Source organism: Neolamprologus brichardi, chromosome 23, assembly GCF_056152115.1.
Source record: "Neolamprologus brichardi isolate AB-2024 chromosome 23, ASM5615211v1, whole genome shotgun sequence".
NCBI classification, from domain to species: Eukaryota; Metazoa; Chordata; class Actinopteri; order Cichliformes; family Cichlidae; genus Neolamprologus; species Neolamprologus brichardi.
The window spans coordinates 20,109,339-20,132,836 of NC_142125.1; the positions used below are offsets into that span (position 1 = coordinate 20,109,339).

The 23,498-nt window shown below is 40.9% G+C and overlaps 1 protein-coding gene across 1 annotated transcript in view; it reads right to left on the reverse strand.

Annotated features, from left to right (window-relative positions):
* Positions 1 to 22,980, reverse strand: part of LOC118454868 (uncharacterized) — a 67,671-nt gene extending 44,691 nt beyond the window's left edge. The window contains exons 1-10 of the mRNA XM_087836085.1: positions 22,874 to 22,980; positions 21,092 to 21,286; positions 13,303 to 13,698; positions 11,535 to 13,170; positions 11,158 to 11,418; positions 5,859 to 6,281; positions 5,351 to 5,758; positions 4,801 to 5,208; positions 4,229 to 4,633; positions 3,643 to 4,041 (exon numbers count right to left, since the gene is read on the reverse strand). Of these exons, the coding sequence (XP_087692211.1) occupies positions 3,643 to 4,041; positions 4,229 to 4,633; positions 4,801 to 5,208; positions 5,351 to 5,758; positions 5,859 to 6,281; positions 11,158 to 11,418; positions 11,535 to 13,170; positions 13,303 to 13,660 (4,298 nt within the window). The 5' untranslated portion in view covers positions 13,661 to 13,698; positions 21,092 to 21,286; positions 22,874 to 22,980. The remainder of the gene's footprint in view (positions 1 to 3,642; positions 4,042 to 4,228; positions 4,634 to 4,800; positions 5,209 to 5,350; positions 5,759 to 5,858; positions 6,282 to 11,157; positions 11,419 to 11,534; positions 13,171 to 13,302; positions 13,699 to 21,091; positions 21,287 to 22,873) is intronic.
* Between the last annotated feature and the right edge of the window lie 518 nt (positions 22,981 to 23,498).

The following is a 23,498-nucleotide window of genomic DNA, read 5'->3' on the forward strand; positions in this document are numbered from 1 at the left end:
ATGCTAACTTTTTTCCACTTAAAGGGAAGGGTTCCCGATGGTTTGGGACAAATGCAATCGCATGGCAGGATGTTTTAAACGGACCAAACTTCAGTCAGGAGAACAACTGAGATAATCCATCCAGAATACAAGGTTAGTCATTAATATACTGCAACAACATGGGAACAGAGCAGCTGCGAGAGAATTCAGCATTAATGATCAATGGTACGGAAGTGGAAGCAAGAACAACGAGTTGAGTAAAGTTTGACTTATCTGACTGTTTTGTTTCACTTAATGCGCCTTATGTCATGGTCCTGAGTCTGACGACTCAGTGTTTTGTAGTGATGTGCAGATCAATACTGAAATATCGATTCCTCCGATACCAGTCATTTATGTTCTAGAATCGATTCTCACATTAAAATACTGATATTTTAGTAATTTAGGGTTTTGTAGTAATTTGTAGTTTAACATTAACAGGAACACAGTGGAAAGAACCTATTTCATTCGTATTGTCTACATTGGAAGGAACTACTTCCTCTTCCGCCTTTCATAGTCATGTGCGAAATACGGCTGTATAAATGTTTCGCAGCCCCTTGGCGTGCGCACTCACAACAATGGCTGAGCGTAATTGGAGTCATGTGCGGACATATTTTACATCCACAAACAACCGAGACGTGGCAAGAAAGTGAGGTGTTGTGGTAACACCACAAAGTTGTCAAACACCTCAGAGTAAATCCTATCACAGAATATGACGGGCGTATGTTGAGGCGAACTGAAGAGGAGGAGTGGACAGGGACAGGTGCTGCTAGAGCGAGACAGACGTCTCTCACAGAGTCCTTTAGTGCTGCAGGCAGGCAAGGTGTTCAAATAGCGCACAACTTCAGGTTTTTTATTTCTATATGATGAACTCTGCATTATTAAGTGATAAGAACACGTAATCTGATGTCCTGTAATCATTATGACGCTATAATTTGAGATACAATAAAAGACACAATAAATAAAATACGTTTTTGTACAAAGTATCGGTATCAGATCAGTATCGTCGATACCACCCTGAATTTTACTTGGTATCGGATCAGAAAGGAAATCTGTGGTATCGCACATCACTAGTGTTTTGTGTTTCATTATATTATTCTATGTTCTTGTTTACTCTGTTATGTCTTTTGTTTAGATTTGCTATGTGTTAGGGTTTTGTTTCATGCCTGCCTGTGTTCCCTCTGTCTGTCCATGGTGTCACTGTGTCTGCTCGTGAGTCTGTCTGTTAAGTTCAGTGTCTTGTCTAGTCCTCTGTGTCTGTTAGTTTCCTGTTTTATTCTGAAGGTATTTATCTCATGTGAGTGTGTTTAGTTTAAGTTTCCCCTGTCTCGTCAGCTGTGATTTCTCCCAGGTGTGTTCCCCTCCTGTCTCTCATCCCTTGATTACTGCTTTGTGTATTTAAGCCCTGTGTGTTCTCCTGCCTGTTGCCAGTTTGTCTGCATTAATCCCCTCCATCATCCTGAGAGGTTTCCCCGCATCTGTCTGTGTCTCTCTGTCCTTCACCCCATTTGGTTATCATTTTAGGTTTGCTCTTTAGTTTTCCCAGTTTAGGTTTCCTCAGTTGCTTCTCATACCCCCACTGCCTGTTGCTGTCTTTTTGCCACTTTGAAAATAAACATTCACTCATATCATCCATCCTTTGCCTGCGTTTTGGGTCCTTTAATAATTCCACACGGCTCATCCCACGAGCCGTGACACCTGTGACACCACGTTGTTGCACAGACTTTCGTAAAATAAATGCAGTGACCAAACCCGATTTCTATCCTTTGCCTCATATTGACAACTGTATTGACCAAGTTGGTGCAGCAGAATATGTGAGCAAGTTTGATCTGTTGAAGGGATATTGGCAGGTGCCACTGACTCCCAGAGCTCAGGAAATATCTGCTTTCATCACGCCATCTGGTCTTTATTCATATACAGGTTTTGGTTTACGCAATGCTCCAGCTACATTTCAGCGACTCATGAATATGGTTGTTAATGGGCTGCAAGGCTGTGCTGTTTACCTAGATGACGTGGTGGTATATAGTAGCACCTGGGAGGATCATCTGGATTGTATTCGCACTCTGTTTGAACGACTAGTTTGGGGAAATCTGACTATCAACCTGGCAAAATGTGAATTTGCAAAAGCAACTGTGACCTATCTTGGTAAGGTTGTGGGCCAAGGTTATGTGAGGCCAGTTGATGCAAAGGTGTTGGCCATCAAAGAGTTCCCTGTTCCAGTAACCAAAAGAGAACTCATGAGATTTTTGGGTCTGGTCGGTTATTATCGCTGTTTTTGTCAAAACTTCTCAACAGTGGTTGCTCCTCTGACTGATTTGTTGAAGGTCAAAGTAAAGTTTATTTGGTCTGCAGCATGCCAGCAAGCTTTTTGGGATGTAAAAGCTTTACTGTGCTCTGAACCTGTGCTTTTAGCACCTCGTCTGGATCAGCCCTTCAAGCTGTATATGGACGCAAGCCACATTGGTGCAGGTGCTGTTCTAGTCCAAGCTGACAAGCAAGGTACTGAACATCCAGTTAGTTTCTATTCCAAGAAGTTCAACTCCCATCAGCTGAATTATTCAGTCATTGAAAAGGAAGCTTTGGCATTAATTTTGGTCTTGCAGCATTTTAGGGTATATTTAGATTCTGCTCGGCCAATTGAGGTATTTTCTGACCATAACCCTCTCACCTTTTTGAACTCATTGCAGAACCCAAATCAGAGGCTCATGCGGTGGGCCCTCTTTTTGCAGCCTTACAATTTGGATATCCAGCACATTAAGGGCAAAGATAATGTCTTGGCAGATGCTTTGTCCCGTGCCCCTTTGTAACCAGCAGCTTCACTCCTCATATGCTTTGAAGTATGTCCTCTCCAGTATCGCTTTCCTTCCTCTTAAATTGCTCCTAGGTACCAAGGTTGCTGAGGTTGGAGTTGAGCTGAAGATGACTTTTGAGCATACAAAAGGTGTTGAAAGTGAGGTTGCATGTGTGTGTATATATGTTATGGATTTAATATATGCATGTTCTTCTAGTTGCAAATTCATAATGTAAATGTGTTTGCCAATTCAGGGTGAGACCTTGTTCTATGGGGGGGAGTGTGACGGCCAGTGGGCTGGTCTTGTGTTTTGCTTTTTCTGTTACCTGTTTCTTGCAGGTAGGTGGAGCTGACCCAATTATAGATGCAGCACACCTGAGAAGGCCAGTCCCAGTGTATATAAAGACACCTTGACTGAACCAGCTGGGATTCTTACTCTTGCTCTGGCGTGCTCTGTCTGGCACCCATCTTGTTCATTTGGAAGTTTCAGTTATGGCTGTTATGATCTTTAAATTGTGTTTAAGTTGCTTTACCTTATTTTCATTAAATATGTCTTACAGCCTTTAAAAACCTGTGTGTGGTCTCCCACTTGCTTGTCACTTCCTATGAGCCGGGTTGTGACACACCTTATAATCCGTTGCGCCTTATGTATGAAAACAGATCCGTTCATCGACAGTGCACCTTATGGTCCGAAAAATATGGTAACTTATTAACACTGACAGAAATGAGAATTTAACTGGCATGGTCCACTTAAGATCAAAGTGGGCTTATGTGGCCCATATTGTGAAATAAATTTGACAACTCTGACATAAATTAGAAAAATGTCATTCATTTACCTGAGCTGTGAGATATAAGGCAAACACTGCAGGAAACTCCTCACTTCACTCTCTTCATGTGAGCAGCCTGTCAGCTTCACTTGTTTCTTCTCTGGTTGGAGTTTCAGCACTTCCAGGAGGATGGAGGTCTTTCTCTCTGAGAGGTTTATGGACCAGACTAGTGGAGTTGACTGGAAAACTGGCTGTAATGATAGAAGGACTCTGAAAGCCATTTCAAAGTCAGTGGAGTAGAGGTCCAGTAGGAAATCACACCATATTTCTCTAAGAGGAAATCCTTTATATGTGCACACTACTATTAACAGCTCCAGTATCTTGTCTCTTGTCCACTGTTCTCTCTCTGCTGCTGCACAGATCAGATGGCCAAATAACCTGATTTCTTCAGAGAATTCAGGAACAACACTGAAATGAAAGAATGAACCTTAAGATATGGATTTTTAACAGACAGAGCAAAACATTTGCTTAAACAGTACAAAATGTGTTTGTTTATTTTACACACTAGAAAAATGTACAATGGTGCAATTTCTTTAATTTAAGAATAATTAAATAAAAAAACAAACAAACACACATTGCAAAGACAATAATTTACCTGAGCTGTGAGATATAAGGCAGACACTGAAGGAAACTCCTCAATTCACTCTCTTCACCTGACCAAGCTATGAGACTCAGTTGTTTCTTCTGTGGTTGGAGTTTCAGCACTTCCAGGAGGATGGAGGTCTTTCTCTCTGAGAAGTTTATGAACCAGACTGGTGGAGTTGACTGGAAAACTGACTGTAATGATGGAAGGACACTCAAGCCTGTTTTCGTTGTATAATAGTACAGGTCCATGAGGAAATCACACCATATCTCCTGCAGAGGGAGATTTTTATATGTGCACACTGATATCAGCTCGAGTATCTTCTCCCCTGTCTGCTGTTCTCTCTCTGCTGCTGCACAGAACAGATCCCCAAAGAACCTGACTGCTTCTGATGATTCTGATGATGTAGTACTAAAACTGAAATCAAGAATATCAGCACATTTCATGAAAACTGTAGTATGTAAGTGAGTTTAAATATTTAATGCTTCTAGTATGACATTTCGTACCTTGTTCTGTTAACCGAAATGCTAGTACATCAAAGAGACTCTTATGAAAACATAAAACCATAAAAGCTAATACTTTACCTGAGCTGTGAAATATAAGGCAGACACTGAAGGAAAGTCCTCCCTTCATTTTCCTCATGTGACCAGCCTGTGAGATTCAGCTGTTTCTTCTCTGGTTGGAGTTTCAGCACTTCCAGGAGGATGGAGGTCTTTCTCTCTGAGAGGTTTATGGACCAGACTGCAGGAGTTGATTTGAAAACTGACCACAAGGGTGGAAGGACACTCAAACCCATTTCAAGCACACTGGGGTACAGGTCAAGTAGAAGATCACACCACTTCTGTTTAAGAGTGAATGTTTGATAGCTGCACATTGATGATAACAGCTCCAGTATCTTCTCTCCTGTCTGCTGTTCTCTCTCTGCTGCTGCACAGAACAGATTCACAAAGAACCTGGTTTCTTCTGAAGGTTTTGATGCCTGAGGCTTGAAACTGAAATTAAGGAAATATATATATATGTTTTCAATGACAATCTGATAGCTTCTTTAAATGATGTTAATGTTCTTGGAATATTTAAAGCATAAGGAAGAAAAACCCAAAGAGAAACACAAATAAAAAAATGCTGACAATTTACCTGAGTTCTGTGATATAAGGCAGACACTGAAGGAAACTCGTCACTTCACTCTCTTCATGTGAGCAGCCTGTCAGCTCCACGTGTTTCTTCTCTGGTTGGAGTTTCAGCACTTCCAGGAGGATGGAGGTCTTTCTCTCTGAGAGGTTTATGGACCAGACTGCAGGAGCTGACTGGAAAACTGGCTGTAATGATGGAAGGACACTCAAGCCTGTTTTAGTCTTATAACAGTACAGATCAAGCAGTAAATCACACCATTTCTCTTTAAGAGGGTATCCTTTGTATCTGCACACTGATGATAACAGCTCCAGTATCTTCTCTCCTGCCTGCTGATCTCTTTCTGCTGCTGCACAGATCAGATTTCCCAAGAATCTGATTTCCTCTGAAGGTTCTGATAACTGAGAAACGAATCTGAAATCATACAGATTCTAAATATAATACATAATATTTTTGAAGGCATACAATAATTTGGTTGAGCAGCTTAACTTAAATAGATATCCAACATATTTACCTGAGCTGTGAGATATAAGGCAGACACTGCAGGAAACTCCTCACTTCACTCTCTTCATGTGAGAAGCCTGTCAGCTCCACTTGTTTCTTCTCTGGTTGGAGTTTCAGCACTTCCAGGAGGATGGAGGTCTTTCTCTCTGAGAGGTTTATGGACCAGACTGCAGGAGCAGACTGGAAAAATGGCCTCAAACCCTGAAAGTCGCCTAAAACCTCTTTGCTATACACATATTGAAACAAATCAAGAAAGATGTTGTCTAAGTCAGTTTTAACAGGAAACAATGGGAGGAGCATCTTCACTACTTTGTAGAAGTTTGGTCCATCATGAAGTGCTGCTTTCAGGCATAAATCTATGAACAGCCTCTTCTGCTCCCTCTCCAGTGTCCCATTGTATTTCTCCTGGCTCCATGAAACTGGACCTCTGAAGCTGAATAAGAGAATTTCACATGTACAAATACATTTGTGTTAATCTTAATCTTAAAAAAAATAATACAATTTACAGCAGGGAAGAGACACAGGGTCCGTGCCATGCTGTAGTACAAATAGGTAACCACAACATGATGGATATTTTGTGCAGAATGTCAGTGCTTGTACAAACCGAATTCTAATAAAGCTATGATGCTGTGTGACATATAAATACAAACAGAGTAAAATGATTTGCGAATCTCATGAAGCGGTATTTTGGTCATCATAGAACATTAAAAAAACATATCAAATGTTGAAAATGAATTTGATGGGAGCAAAATGTCTCCAAAAAGTTGGGATGAGGCCATGTTTACCACTCTGTAGCACCCTCTCTTCTTTTATCAACAATCACTAAATACCTGGGATCTGAGGAGTGTGGTCCCAGTCCTGCCTGAAAGAGGATTCAAGATACTCAATAGTTCTGTGTGTACTTTGTTATATTTTTTTATTTTGTCATGTGTCAACTGGTGAAAGGTCTGTACTGCCAGCAGGCCAGTTCACCACCTGAACTATTCTACTATGATGCAGTATCTGGTTTAGCATTATCTGACTGAAATATGTAGGGCCTTCCCTATAAAAGGTCATTGTCTTTAGTTTAAAGGCATATGTTGCTCTAAAACCTGTTTATACGTTTTAGCAGTGATGATGCCTTTCTGTTTGAGCAAGCTGCAGATTCCATGCAGCTCTATACTGTCAGAGATGCAGGCTTTTGAACAGAGGACTAAGTACTTTAGTCCAGAGGATGAGGGTCCAAATTTTCTAGAGAAGACAGCAATGTTTCTGGAGCAGTGTTTCATGTTCTCATATGTCTTCTTTACACAATCTTATATGAGCTTTAACATGTGGAGTTAAACCTGATATCATGGTAAAGTGTGTAATAGACATGGCGTTCCACAGTGGCAATTTCACATTTTCCCTCTCCAAAGTGTGAAGTGGGCACACATGCAGAAGTTCCAGTACCAGCAGGGGGAAATAATATATTAAACAATATTTCTATTTAAACCTTATATATCATCTTATTTTTGTCGGTCACAATATATTAAATATAACTTATTTTTAAATCATACATGTTGAAGTCAGACATTCTTTTAGATTACTGCTCCTTACTGTCTCACTCACTCCCCCCTCCCATCCTTCTCTCTCACATCAACACACAGTCTCTGAGGCCATCTTGTAGCTTAAACAAGCCACTCCATATGAAATGTCAGTGAGATGCCTGTTATTAGAATCATTTCATAGATGATATTTTCTTTTTCATTATATTGGTTAAATTTAGACCTGATTATATTTTTATTTTAATGTATTTTAATTAAGCGTGGTTAAATATCAGTAAAACCATGTATAAATTATGATTTTGTGTTTAACAATTACAAAATACTTAATACAATTTCTCTAATTCAGAATCATGTATAATGATGGGCTGGTGACACATTTCTTTTCATTTCGAATTTCTGCAACCAGTGTCACACACACAGGTCCTTATCGGCCAAGGCTGAAACTTTTTTCCCCCTGTCCTGTCTGGCAGTGCAGCAATCACAATTGTTGTCTGAAGCCTAAAAAATGTCAAGCAGATTTATTTTCACTACTGAAGCATTACAACATTTGCTATAATGGTCCACTTGGTAGTCATATTTTATTAGAACTTTACTAGGATTTTTTTATTTTGAGTTATTACAACCATAATGGACAGGGCAGGGGGATGGAAAAGAAAAACAAGAAAGAAATACTGGGGAGAAAATTAATAGAAAGAGAGGGAAAGAAAAATAGAGGAGAAACAGATGGATAGAGAGAGAAAGAGAGAGAGAAAACACTGATAATCTGCACCTGTTGAAAAGAAAAGAAAAGTAGAAGAAGCTGGTGTCAGCACTCCTCCTCCCAAAAACCCTCAATTTAAAATTGGCACCGGCAACAAGTTGTCAAATAAAAGTTGTCGAATAAAACTGAAACACAGACAGCCATGTGATTGAGCGGGCGGATGGAAACAATTAGTGATGGGGAGAAAAGGACCCAATGCAAAAACCCTATGAGTGAAAGACCTAGGCAACAGCTGACCCTGCCTGGGATAGGGTCAAAGGGGCCCCACCCTGCTGCAAGGCACAGGGAATATGCATAAGGGCGAAAGTTGAATCCATGGGGTCTGGCCATACAAAGCTCACAAAAAGAACATGGGCTCACCCTTCTGTAGGTCCACCATCTACATCACTGAAGGAGTCCGATGCAGTGTGTGCTGGGCGGCTGCAAGGTGTGGAGACATTGGCAAACCGATCCCCAGCTACCAAGACTATCCAGTGGGACATGAAAAGTCACGTCTCTGGTGGGGTAAGGATGCTGAATAAGTGCATGAGGCTGAGAGCTACCGGCCAGATATAGTCGGGCTCACCTCAACACAAGCCTTGGGCCAGTCACCTGGAGAGGGGCTGGACTGTCTCAATCTGGAGTTGCCTTTAATGAGAGGTGGCAGACTGGGGTGGGTTAGTATGTTCTCTGCGTGCTGCCTGTACATTGGAGTTTTTCCTAATGGATGAGAGGGTCTGGTTCCCTACACCTTTGCTCGGGAAACAGGTCCCAATTATGGTCTGCGCGTACAGTTCAGAGTACCCAGCCTTCTTGGAGTCCCTATGTGGGGTCTTTGAGGGTGCTCCACCTGGGGACTCTGTCGTCCTAGTGTGAAACTTCAACATTCATGCAGGCAACAACAGTGAGACATGGAGGTGTGTGACTGGGGGAAATGACCTGCCAGTTCTGAACACAAGCAGTGTTCTCCTAGTGGACTTCTGTGCAGACCACAGTTTGTCCATAACAAACACCATGTTCGAACATAAGGGTGTCCATAAGTGCACGTGGGACCAGGATACTCTAGGCCACAGGTCAATGATCAATTAGATAATCATGTTATCAGATCTATGCTGGCATGTTGATGCCTGTTGTTGTGGTAACCACCAAACCAGACAGTGGACACCAGTGCTGAAGGGGACCATCAGGCTGAAGAAGGAGTCCTATCTGACTTGGGTAGCCTGAAGAACTTCAGAGGCATCGACAGGCCAAGCTGAGCATGGCTTTAATGGCAAAAACTGGGATGTGGGAGGAGTTCAGTGAGGCCATGGAAAAAGACTTTGGGAGTGCCTCAAAGAGATTCTGGCAAGCAGTGGCTGTCCTTTGTCACTGATTCTGTTCATAATTTTTATGGATAGAATTTCTAGGTGTAGCCAAGTGGCAGAAGACTTCCACTTGGATGGTCTCAGAATCTCATCTCTGCTTTTTGCAGATGATATGGTTCTGTTGGCTTCATCAGGTAGTGGCCTCCAGCTCACACTGGAGTGGTTCGCAGCTGAGTGTGTAGCGGCAGGTATGAGAATTAGCAAATCCAAGTCTGAGCTCATGATTCTCTGCCAGAAAAGTAAGTAGCTCAGGGTCTTGTTTGTGAGCGAGGAGCAGGAGATCAACAGACAGAGTGGTGCTGCGGCTGCAGTAATCCGAACGCTCCCGGTCTGTCATGGTGAAGAGAGACCTGTGTGTAAAAGTCAAGCTCTCAATTCACCAGTCGGTGTATGTCCATACCCTCACCTTTGCATGCTGTCCATATTTTGGTGTGGGGAAGCATGGAAGGGACATTGTGGGCCAGCATGTCTATAACAGGCTTTGCCATGATACTGGGCTGGTATAATACAGTGAACTGTGTAAACAGACAGTGATTTCTGGAAGTATTCCCGAGTTCATGCAGTGATGCTCTGTCTGTCCTGGTCGTTGGGCAAGACACTTCACCCTACCGTCTACTGGTGTTGGCCAGAGGGGCCGATGGCGTGATATGGCAGCCTCGCTTCTGTCAGTCTGCCCCAGGGCAGCTGTGGTTTCAACTGTGGTTTGCCTCCACCAGTGTGTGAATGTGAGAGTGAATGAATAGTGGAATTGTAAAGCGCTTTGAGTGTCTAGAAAAGCGCTATATAAATGCAATCCATTATTGTTATTATTATTATTATTTTCATGACATAATCATGCTGGTTTGCTGCCCGAGGGCTCAAAGGTCATAAGTATCCAATATTTTTTTCATCCTTGTCCTTTGCACACAGAGATTTTTTTTGAAATTATCTGAATCTAATGATGATGGTAAAATGGTAAATGGCCTGCATTTGTATAGCGCTTTACTCAGTCCCTAAGGACCCCACAGCACTTTACACTACATTCAGTCATTCACCCATTCACACATGGCAAGCTACATTGTAGCCACAGCTGCCCTGGGGTGCACTGACAGAGGCGAGGCTGCCGGACACTGGCGCCACTGGGCCCTCTGACCACCACCAGTAGGCTGATGGGGTTAGTATCTTGCCCAAGGATATTTGGCATGCAGCCAGGAGGCAGCCTGGGATCGAACCACCGACCTTCTGATTAGTGGCTGACCCGCTCTGCCACCTGAGCTACAGCCACCACCATATCTACAGATATTATGTACTGTAGATAATTAGATCTTCAAAGTCTTTTTTTTTTACACTACATTATTCTGAATGGTAAATGCTCTTAAGTAGTTGCAAAACATCCCTTCAGCTTTTTCTTTTTAGTACCAGCCTTTTGTTGCCCTCATCCCAAATTTTTGAAATGTGTTGCTGCCAATTTTGTACAAGTACAAAATTGATTTTCTTTCTAAAATTAGAGCATGCTGTTTTTAATCAGGTGCGCTCTGTAGTCCGGGATTTACGTAATCACATTGTCCAGCTTTCAGTTCAAAATTTAAAGCTCCTTTTCTATTTTTTAAAATGCCACCACAAAATAAGTCTCTTTTTTTAACAGTCACAGACTATAAAAATAAGCAGGTACATAATTATTTGAAAGGAAAAGCTACATACCTGACTGAGCTGATGAACGGGAAAGCCTTTAGCAGAGACTCACACTGACTGTGACAGGGAGGAGTTTCATTGTCCCAGTAGAGGCAGACATTAACCTTTGTAGGCATCCCCTGCATGACTTCCACAGCTCTTTCATAAAGCTGCTTTTCACCATCAACTGGAAGGTGAAGACTTCCATCTAGGCTGAGTAACCTTACAAAGTCCATCTGCTCTTCACTGATAAGAAAAAGCTCCCACAGCTGTCGAGCCAGAGAGTCAGACCTATAATTGAAAGAAGAGATTATTATCTCATTGTAAAACTAACCAAGAATATGAGTCTTATTACAGGTTGTAACCTAAGCAGTAATATAACCCTAAAACTGCATGTTCATTCTTACCATTGGACATTTTTAAAGCATCCAAACAGCTGTCTCATTCCTTGTTCTGATATCGTCACATCCTCGAGGTTCAGACATATTTTCCTTTCCTTTAACTGAGTGACCACATAGGCCACAGCACAGCAAGGGTAAGGATCCAGACTGTCTCCACTGAGGTCAAGATGGTAGTCCAGTTTGTCTAGAAGGTAGATGCACGCTTCAGGACTCTGGGACTCATACAAGCACTGACATAAGAACAGTATGTCAACATGGAGCCCACTGTCCTCAGTATCAGCCTCTTCTTGCTCACACAGATGAGGAAGAAATGTGTTTATCAGCTCCTTGAAGAACCAGTTAGATGTATTCTTCAGGTCCTGATCTGGAATCAGATGCTTCATCAAACTTGGGCTCTTCTCATTCAACAGTCGACACATGAAGGGGATCAGATGCTTCATGTGTTTCTTCTCCTCTGCGAGGCACTGCTGAAAAACATCTTTGATTTTATCAGGATTCTTCAGGAGCCACAGTGCTGCAAAAAACTCCTGCACTGTGTAATGGAGAAATGCATATGTGGTTATTGTTTCAGTCAGGGCCTCCTTAATGAGAAGTGGTTTCAGGAAGGACAGGACACAGATGTCTTCACAGGGCAGGTCTGTCAGGTTCACGGTTTTTTGCTGGGTTGCAAGAAAAGCAGCTTCAGCTAGAGACAGAATTTCTTCTCTCTTGGTTTTGATGAAGGAATTCAGCTTTTGGTTCTTAGTTCTGCTGTTTATCTGAAGGCAATATCGAACAATATTGATGTATATCTCAGTTATTGTACATGGCTGTGGAGAGTCTTCTGATTTAAAGCAAGCAGCTATCATCAGTGCATACATGGGGACATGACAAAGAGTTACCAACTCCACGCTACTCAAAACCTTCTTCTGATCTTCACCGAGTGTTGCAGATAAGTATGTTTTTATAGTCTGCTCACTAAAGCCTTTCACCTCCACTCTGATAAAGTCTCCAGAAAACAACTTTTTATCCTCATCATCTGGTCTGCATGTTATGATGATCTTTGCTAGACGTTGTAATTTGTTCTTTAAAATCTTTGTAACCACTGGTGAAGAGAGATCTGTGAGTCCATCAAAAATAATTGTAACATTGTCAGAGTGACTCTGTATATCCTGTAAGACCTCATCTTTGCCTTCATCTAGATCACAAAAAAAGCTGAAAAGTTCCTCCAAATTTTTGGCATTCACAATTTGTGCTGTTTCCCTCATGTCAAAGTAAAACATGTAATCAAGCTCACCGCTTTCTCTTTCTGCCCAGAGTCTCAACATTTCATGAGTCAGTGCTGTCTTTCCAATTCCAGGTTTTCCAACCAAGAGTATGTTTTTATCTGTTTTCAGCAGCTCACTGGGGGAAATGGTGGGCTTCTCCTCAGGAATGTATGTCCTCAGTTTTTTAGGGCGACTCAGCTTGCTTTTCCTTTTTTTAAATTTTTTTATTTTAGATGGACAAACACTTTCCTCTGTGTCTAATATAAGTGATGAGTATGACAGATCAGGTGTCTTGTTTCCTTCAAACCAATTTTTACTTGCTGCCCAAAACTCATTTGACTTCTCTTTTGCATTTGACTTTAACATTTCCTGATATTTGTGGCATGACCTTGGCCCTAAAAGCAGTGAGAAAACAAATTCACTATGAATTAAAGCAGTTGTAACAGATACATTTATCCAATGCATTAAAGTGCAGTTCGTCAGTACATCAAAGATTTTATTTTTATCAAGATTTTACTGCAAAATACCTTGTAAGTAGTTTGTATTGACTTGTGTCTCCTCTTTGAAGGGAAAGCAGCTGATCCAATGATGCAGATCAAACTTGGTTTTCTCAGTGTTTTTCTCTAAAGTCCTCTTCCTTGTCATGTCGATAATCTTGAGTAACTCATAGCAGGCTGCTTCCCCTTTTTTTATGACTGAGATCAGTGTTGTTCTTCTTTTGTCTTCATCAGTTTTCTCTGCCTTTATATTGCTGACTTCTTCATCACCAAGAACTCCTTTCTGATTCAAGTTCTCCAAAATCACAGAGAGATTCTTTAATCCACTTATAAGATGGGGTTTGGCATGCTTGACATAGTCTAACGCGGACTGTGATGTGCAGGCCATGTTTCCTTATGTGTACACGCTGACCCAACTTCACTGACCTGGAGATCAAAATACTAATTTAAAAATGTTCATTTAAACAGTTTAACTATATTTGAACTGTTTATAGTTATTATATTATTGATGTATTAGGGTTTATATATATATAATTTAAACCCAATTAATATTTACAGCTTAACAATGACTTGCAATTCAATAAAATTAGCAATCTGATAATATTGAGAATAATGCTGCAATAATATACAGTGATAATAGACAACACAACATATTATAACAGTCTGTCTGTAAACCCAGATAACAAACTGCAGCTTGCTTTTTACAATTTAACAAATATATAAGAATGTATGAAACCTTCAAAGAAAATTTCACACACATCTAGTCAAAAATATAAAATTTCTCCAGAAGAAATGGTAACATTTTAAATTGATGTATTTACCATCCTTGTGAAACGTGTGTCTGCCAACATGGGTGGTGCTGTTAACCTTATGATATGTTGCCTCTAGCCGCTTTGTTAGTACCTGCTAATTTCATTCCTTTGTAGATTTTTGCTAAGTTGAATTTTAGTCTGGCAAATGTGTCTGTCTATATACACTTTTCAGTCAGACAGAGGGGGGAGAGGGGTTTTCACCCATGTGAGACCCTGCCTGCGCAAAGTGGATAATGTATGCAGCTGCCCAACGCTGATTGGTTGACAAGTGGGCTGAAATAGAGCAGGGAGTAATAGCGGAGTTCACCAGTAATGAGAGAAATACAAAAACCTATCTGATGATGAGTGCCATCTAAAATTTCCTCAGAAGTCAGTGTGCCATATGATTCCATTAGCAATAAATTTAATAACGCTCTATATTAACAGTTACAGACTCTATAGAACAACTTTCTAGAATTAAATTTGTTCGCAGATGTTATCAGCGATCAGCGAATAGTTATCAGCTATTCTGAAACAGAAAAGACACGTTTTATCCATAACAAGAACTCCATAACAGCAAATAAACTGTACAACAGACAATGCAAATGCTAATTATGGTCTCCTCACAACAATGATAAGAAAAATAAACTGTGCCAATATGGCATGTTTTTTAATACAGGGATACACATGCTTTTTATTTTTTTGTTTTTTTTTTAATGTATTTTTTGCCTGCCTGTCCCATTTGGTTCTTTTGCCATCAGAATTACTTTCCAGGCCAAGAAAGATGCCCAACGGATTTACTATACCAAATGGACCATCCCACAGACATGACTGGAGGAAAGGAAAGGGAGAAAGAAAAAGAGGGAGGGAAAAAAAACAGCAGGGAAGAGGAACAGTGATTAAGGGCACACAAAAAAGTGGTGGGGGGAGGGCAAAAAATACATAGATATAGATATCCTCTCTCTCTCTCTCTCTCTCTCTCTCTCTCTCTCTATATATATATATATATATATATATATATATATATATATATATATATATATGTATATATATATATATATGTATATATATATATATATATATATGTATATATATATATATACATATGTATATGTAGATGTATATGTGTGTATATATATATATATATATATATATATATATATATATATATATATTAGGGGTGCAACGATACTCGTATCGATATTGAACCGTTCGATACAGTGCTTTCGGTTCGGTACGCATATGTATCGAACAATACAACATTTTTAATTTATTTTATCAACTTTCCTTCTGACGGTGCTGTCTGTGTTGAGCGCTCAGTGGATCTGCGCTCGACAGTGCAGCCTAGGCGGAGTAGTCGAACACAGATTCACTGAGCGCAGGGCAAGCTAGCTAGACAGAAGTTAAGCTTGTTGCAACGTGGCAAATTGAACCTCCCCCACCCTCATTCAGATCTGGCGTCTGGAACTATTTTGGTCTTCATGTGACGTATGACCCTGAAGGTAAGCGTGTCATGGACTAAAGTAAAACAGTATGTCAGATGTGCCAGCAATGCTCAATTACATGAGTGGGAACTAGTGTGTTAGCGCAGTTAGCTCGTTAATGTGTTGACGCTGTCCAGCCCCACACACGGGGCAATCCGCGGTAGCTCGTTAACGGAGATTTGCCGTGTTGTGGCGTTAACCTCATTTCAGATTAAGGCTGACAGCACTAGTGGGAACACAACGAATATGACTGCACATTTACCCGATAGCATCCTAGTGCAAAGACAAGTGGAAGCAGACAAAAACAACAAGCACGCATACAAACTTTACCCGAGTCATTTAGACAGCCGTTAGCACATGATTCTCCTTATGGGGACCTGATATGTTTAATATGCTGCTGAGAATATAGCCCAGAAGAAGCGTATAGTATAGCTTTTATTTTGGAAAGAGACATTTCTCTGTAATAAACTCTCTTTTCCAAAGATGAGTGATTCCTCAATCAGATACAGGGCTCGCAAAATCGCTAGCCCGACGTCCCGGGGCTAGCGATTTTTCCAGTCGGGCTGCCCTGCTCTGCCCGTCGGCCTATCGTAGGAAGGAAAAATATATGTCAATGCTTTTGCATTCTTTCGGAAATGTAGCTGGGTAATTATGTCATTGGCATCGGTGAGCCACTGTCAATATGTGACATATTGAAATCGCGTTTGAATTTGCGCTTGTTTTTTGCTTTCGCTTTGCAATCGCGCGAACTGTGTATAGAGAGCGACAGTACTGATTGGTGAGTGATGATAATTTGCGCACCAATTCCTCTGACATCGTCTTATCAATCGTTAGCTTACTATGCAAACATGACAAGTGAAATCTCCCGCAGCAAGCTTAAACATGTGAGAGGTTGATCGCGCAGAGAATCGCTGAGCGTTATGTGAGTGCGTGTGTAAAAGCAGCAGGATACATATTTTAGTTCTGCTGAGCCAAATAAGACAGGTCAGGGTGAAGACGTGACAGCCAAAGAAAAGCTTACCACAAAACGGAAAAGTTATGACAAATCAGACTATAAGGCAAAAAGAAAGTGCAGCTTTATGGTTTTCATGGACAAAAGAATTTCTGTGGCTGCAATATGACGAGCTAAATAACCAGGGCTGCACATAAGTGGTCCGCAGGTGCGCATTCGCTGTCAAAATAAAAAACGCGCACAAGATAAGAAGTTGCAACGCGTGTTTGCGTACATAAGATTTTCAGGAGGAGGACAGACATTTGTTTAGAACTTTTAAAGATGTCGAAGAAGCTCCTTTAAGCAATTACTGTGATGTTCCTCCACCTCCAAAGAAATGTCAGGAGGAGTCCGAACCACAAAAGAAGCACGTATTCTCGGAAAAGTGGTTGCAGGAGGTGAGCTGGCTTCAAACAAATGATGAACGCACAGAGAGGTGGTGCAGAATGTGCCGTGAAAATTTAATAAATGACAAATTAATAAAAAGGCATGAACATTTTTTTGTGTATCGAAAAAATATCGAACCGTGACACCAAAGTATCGAACTGAACCGAACCGTGAATTTTGTGTATCGTTGCACCCCTAATATATATATATATATGTGTGTATATATATATATATATACACACATATATATATATATATACATATACACATACATACACACACACACACACACACATATATATATATATATATATATATTAGGGGTGCAACGATACACAAAATTCACGGTTTGGTTCGGTTCGATACTTTGGTGTCACGGTTCGATATTTTTTTGATACGAAAAAAATGTTCATGCCTTTTTAATTTGTCATTTATTAAATTTTCACGGCACATTCTGCACCACATCTCTGTGCGTTCATCATTTGTTTGAAGCCAGCTCACCTCCTGCAACCACTTTTCCGAGAATACGTGCTTCTTTTGTGGTTCGGACTCCTCCTGACATTTCTTTGGAGGTGGAGGAACACCAAAGTAATTGCTTAAAGGAGCTTCTTCGACATCTTTAAGAGTTCTAAACAAATGTCTATCCTCCTCCACAAAATCTTATGTACGCAAACGCGCGTTGCAACTTCTTATCTTGTGCGCATTTTTTATTTTGACAGCGAATGCGCACCTGCGGACCACTAATGTGTAGACCTGGTTATTTAGCTCGTCATACTGCAGCCACAGAAATTCTTTTGTCCATGAAACCATAAAGCTGCACTTTCTTTTTGCCTTATAGTCTGATTTGTCATAACTTTTCCGTTTTGTGGTAAGCTTTTCTTTGGCTGTCACGTCTTCACCCTGACCTGTCTTATTTGGCTCAGCAGAACTAAAATATATATCCTGCTGCTTTTACACACGCACTCACATAACGCTCAGCGATTCTCTGCACGATCAACCTCTCACATGTTTAAGCTTGCTGCGGGAGATTTTACTTGTCATGTTTGCATAGTAAGCTAACGATTGATAAGATTGGTGCGCAAATTATCATCACTCACCAATCAGTGCTGTCGCTCTCTATACACAGTTCGCGCGATTGCAAAGCGAAAGCAAAAAACAAGCGCAAATTCAAACGCGATTTCAATATGTCACATATTGACAGTGGCTCACCGATGCCAATGACATAATTACCCAGCTACATTTCCGAAAGAATGCAAAAGCATTGACATATATTTTTCCTTCCTACGATAGGCCGACGGGCAGGGCAGACATAGATTTTGGTAACCCGACTGGAAAAATCGCTAACCGGGCTAGCGATTTTGCGAGCCCTGTATCTGATCGAGAAATCACTCATCTTTGGAAAAGAGAGTTTATTACAGAGAAATGTCTCTTTCCAAAATAAAAGCTATACTATACACTTCTTCTGGGCTATATTCTCAGCAGCATATTAAACATATCAGGTCCCCATAAGGAGAATCATGTGCTAACGGCTGTCTAAATGACTCGGGTAAAGTTTGTAGCATGCGTGCTTGTTGTTTTTGTCTGCTTCCACTTGTCTTTGCACTAGATCAGGGGTCGGCAACCTGCGGCTCTGGAGCCGCATGCGGCTCTTTTGTCCTTATACTGCGGCTCCGGGTGGTTTGGGAAAATAAATGAGAAGTATTTAGCTGAAGTGTATTTTTTTTATTTAGTTCTTTTTTTAACTTGTAGTTCTAAATTGGACGATTATTGTGATTTTGAAATATAAAAATAAAATTATATCTTATTATTTTTTCACCGCTCAAAGTAAGCGTCACACTTGTTGAAGCCGGTATACCCGCCGAAACGCCGTGCATTTATCGAGACTTTCGACCCCACGTAGGCCAGTTATGGATCTTCGGATCCACATTATGTCAGCAGCTCCACTGCGAACTATGTTAAAACAAACACCGCTCACGCCTCACAGATGACAGCTTACAGTCCTGCGTAAAGATGAAAGCCCCGATTTGCAGGTTCGGGACGACAAGTCTTATTGTAAACATATCACGACAGACCCGACGATGTTTGCATGAACATGCTTTTCAGCATCTCTTTACTGACCATTTTTCACACACGGTTGCTGTACGCACACAGCCGGCTGTAGCTTTGCAGCTCACAGCCAGACAACACAACAGCAGAGAGAGCACATACTTTAAGGTGGCGAGGCGTGATTGCGGGTGCCGCTCAGGTGTGTCCGACTCCCATGCAGCGGAGCTGCAGACCACGCCCGCCACACACATTAACCAGGTAAAATACATATTTAGGCAGAATTTTGCAAATATCTATTTTTTCTTTTTTAGCAGCATAGTGCTTTTTTCCAATTACTTTTTACTTAAGTCAGGTCAAGGCTCCAAAAGCCCAAAGGCGATATAAGGGGGGCTCACAGCAGTTTTTGTTTGCTGGATCATTTTAGTTCAGCTTTGCTTTTGTTATATTTCTTTAAGAGTTCAAAATGTGTTAATTACATAAATAAAATGTAATTTTCTCTGTAGCACTTCATGGATTTCATAAGCAGCACACCTTAGTTGCTCTGTGGATTCTTTTAAAAAGCAGTTAAAAACTTTTCTGTTCAAACAAGCCTTTTGTTGATCTTCGTATTTTATATTCTTTACATTATTTACATTTGATCTTTTACATTGTGTATAATGTCTATTGATTGTATTGTTTATTTTAATATTTGTGTACAGCGCTTTGTGACTGCCTGTCTGTGAAAAGCGCTTAATAAATAAACTTTACTTACTTACTTTAGTTGTTCACACAAAGCATAAAGGTAAAAAACAATATATACAGTGTTATAAATGGTAAATGGCCTGTATTTGTATAGCGCTTTTACTAGCCCCCCTAGGGACCCCAAAGCGCTTTACACACCCAGTCATCCACCCATTCACACACTGGTGGAGGCAAGCTACAGTTGTAGCCACAGCTGCCCTGGGGCAGACTGACAGAAGCGAGGCTGCCATATCGCGCCATCGGCCCTTCTGGCCAACACCAGTAGGCGGTAGGTGAAGTGTCTTGCCCAAGGACACAACGACCGAGACTGTCCGAGCCAGGGCTCGAACCGGCAACCTTCCGATTACAAGGCGAACTCCCAACTCTTGAGCCACGATCGCCCGTTATCTTCATTTTAGATTTCAAAAAGTATTTGCGGCTCCCAGTGGGTTTTTTTTGCGTGGAAACCGGGTCCAAGTGGCTCTTTGGGTGTTAAAGGTTGCTGACCCCTGCACTAGGATGATGTCGCGTAAATGTGCAGTCATGTTCGTTGTGTTCCCACTAGTGCTGTCAGTGTAAATCTCGTTGAAATGAGGTTAACGCCACAACACGGCAAATCTCCGTTAACGAGCTACCGCGGATTGCCCCGTGCGTGGGGCTGGACGGCGTCAACACGTTCACGAGCTAACTGCGCTAACGCACTAGTTCCCACCCATGTAATTGAGCATTGCTGGCACATCTGACATACTGTTTTACTTTAGTCCATGACACCCTTACCTTCAGGGTCATACTTCACATGAAAACCAAAATAGTTCCAAACTCTGAATGAGGGTGGGGGAGGTTCAATTTGCCACGTTGCAAGGAGAGCTTAGCTTCTGTCTCACTAGCTTGCGCTGCTCTCAGTGAATCTGCGTTCGACTACTCCGCCTAGGCTGCACTGTCGAGCGCAGATCCACTGAGCGCTCAACACAGACAGCATCGTCAGAAGGAAAGTTGATAAAATAAATTAAAAGTTTTATATTGTTCGATACATATGCGTACCGAACCGAAAGCACTGTATCGAACGGTTCAATATCGATACGAGTATCGTTGCACCCCTAATATATATATATATATATATATATCTACATATATGTATATATATGTGTATGTATATATGTATATATATATATATATATATATATATATATATTCACCTTTAAAGTGGTGAATTCAAATGAGTGAAAGATGGGAACAGAGACAGGAAGAACTTTCCAGTGCTTGCAATGGATCATCGCAAGACCCCTGTTCTTCCTTAAGCCGCAAGTATGACAGGTTCAGAAAGACGGATGGAGTGGCTTCATTGAGTGAGAAAAAGTCTCCAGTCTGTTGCAATGTTTCAGTCAAGAAGTCTAACTTACAGTCAGAGAGGAGATCCTGGACAAGATGCCACTTGCCAGTAAGTGGATGTTTAATACACCAAAGCTAGGGGGTTAACATCCTGTCTGGTGTTATGGTAAGTATGACGAGTTGCAGACCAGGTGGACTTCATTGGTTTGGCGTTGTCATGGTTTAAACTTCGTCCAGATAGCAGCAGCAGCAGGAGAATTAGCAGCCTGAAAAAATTGAGAAAAATCCAGGACAGGATTACTCTTAAATACTCATATGTTGTTGTCGTCCAGCAATTATAAAGAGTGAAAAAGAGTGAAAAGAGTTTTTTTAAAAAGCATCTAAAAGGAGAGATACTACGGTTTGATGTTTTGTTTTGTTTTCCACATAATAACGTAATGTTATGATGTTGAACAAATTATTTGTTGCATTTAGTTAACTGTAGTTTTGGTGTAATGTACAACTTTATTTGTAGACAACGTTTTGAAAAAGATCACATGTTTGCTTGTTCAAATATGTCAAAAATCATCAGCTTTTTATGGTGATATAATAACATTAATTTAGACCGCATTAGAACATTTATGTCACATATTTATAAAACATTTGGAATACAGACAGAACTTTATTAACAACTAAACAAATTCATTTGTAAAATATGAAGATATTTATATACTTTAGAAGATGCAAAAGAGTTTTTATTTATACTTTCACGTTTGAAAGAAAAAAACTTGCATGTTAGAAAATAAATGAGAGAAATTAAGCTGCTATTAAAAAGGAAGTCTGCAGCATCAGGACACTGATATCAGCAGCAAGGCTTCAGCACTGAAAAGTGTGAGCTATATTTTTACTCCCAAACTAAAAGTTTAGTTAGGTTTTAGTTTCGTTTTAGTTAGGTATCATCTCTAAATGCTTGTTGCATCTCCAATTAATACTACTAATAATAATAATGATAAACTTTGCACTTCTCTGAATCTGAATTTAAACTTCATTATAACAGTTCAGATGTACACAAACGAGGATAACTCTCACCACCACGTGACCGACTTCCATAAACTGGCAGTTGTGGAGGCTGCCTCCAGTTCTTCCGGGTGGACACAGAGGCATTCCCGAGCTAGCAGTGGTTAGCGTGGTTAGCTCCCAAATGACTGAGCATGAGATGCTCTTTTACAGAAAGCTGCGTTTATAGGCTTGATCCCAAAACATGTCTACGCGGTTTAACCACAGATCTCCGTTTTTCTCTCTGAGCGTCTCTAACACTGTTTGTGTTAATGATCCCGGAGATTTTAATTTGTAGCATTTGGAACAAAGTACAGGGCTGTTGATCCGAATAAAACTTCCTTATTTACCAACAACATCACAAAGTTGCAGGAAGCCCTTTGTTTCAAAATAATGTAAACAAAGTGTTAATATGACGTACGAAAAATCCGGTTTGTTTTTCGTCGAAACGAAAAAAAAAACTTTACCTCTCATACCACCTTAGTTTAACAAACACTGAGCTCCTCGGGTTAGCCTACACATGCGGGTCATTTACCATAAAGAACATAAAATGCGGATCTCCAAACGGACAGACAGAAAGTTTAAACCTGAAGTTTAAAGAGTTAGAGATAACGCAGTGAGATATTTATAAATATTTATGATGTTATCTCAAATTTCCAGTTCACCTCAACAGCTGGTGACCTCTGTGCGGAGGCGATGTGGAAACCAAAGGGCTGTAAAAAAAAGTCTGTACAACGGTTTCGTGTCACATTTAGAAACAACCTTAAAACGAAGTTCCTGCAGTTTGAAAACTGTCCATCTCTTCCTTATAATCTTACCTGTGTGATGCTGCTCTCTGCCTCCAGATATCATAGAAACTGTTTTCTTTTGGCAGTCTCTCAAAACTTGTTATTTTAATCTCCGATACGGGTTCACTCTGGGTGTGTTCAGGTTGAGCTGCTTTTACTTTCACTTTCTGTTAATGCTTTTAGGATCCACTAGATGCCACCATTAGAACACATACATCAGCTGACAATCAGCCCTGTAAAAATATGCCAGTCAGTAGCGGTTTTAGATACGGGCGACACGGGCAGTTGCCCTGGGCGGCATCGTGGTGGGGAGCGGCATCACGGACATCGGCAAAAAAAAAAATGCTCGTACTCATGCTGCCCCGACGACAGCCAGCGCATATTGGGAATGGCATAGGCACCGATCGGTTTTCTATCGCCCATTTGCTGGGAGTAAGGGCGCTCTTCGTTTGTGAGGTGCACCTGCTGCTTGCGACACAGGGAAGAGAGGACAGGGCGGCGGGGGATTCTCTGGCTGGCTGGAGCAGTATGAAAACAGTATATGAAAACACCCGACATTATGATACAGACGTATCATTTGCAACGATGTTTTTTCGAAATTCTATACACGAAAAGAGCCCTCGGTGCGCCTGCTTGCTGCTGAAGTCAAAGTAAA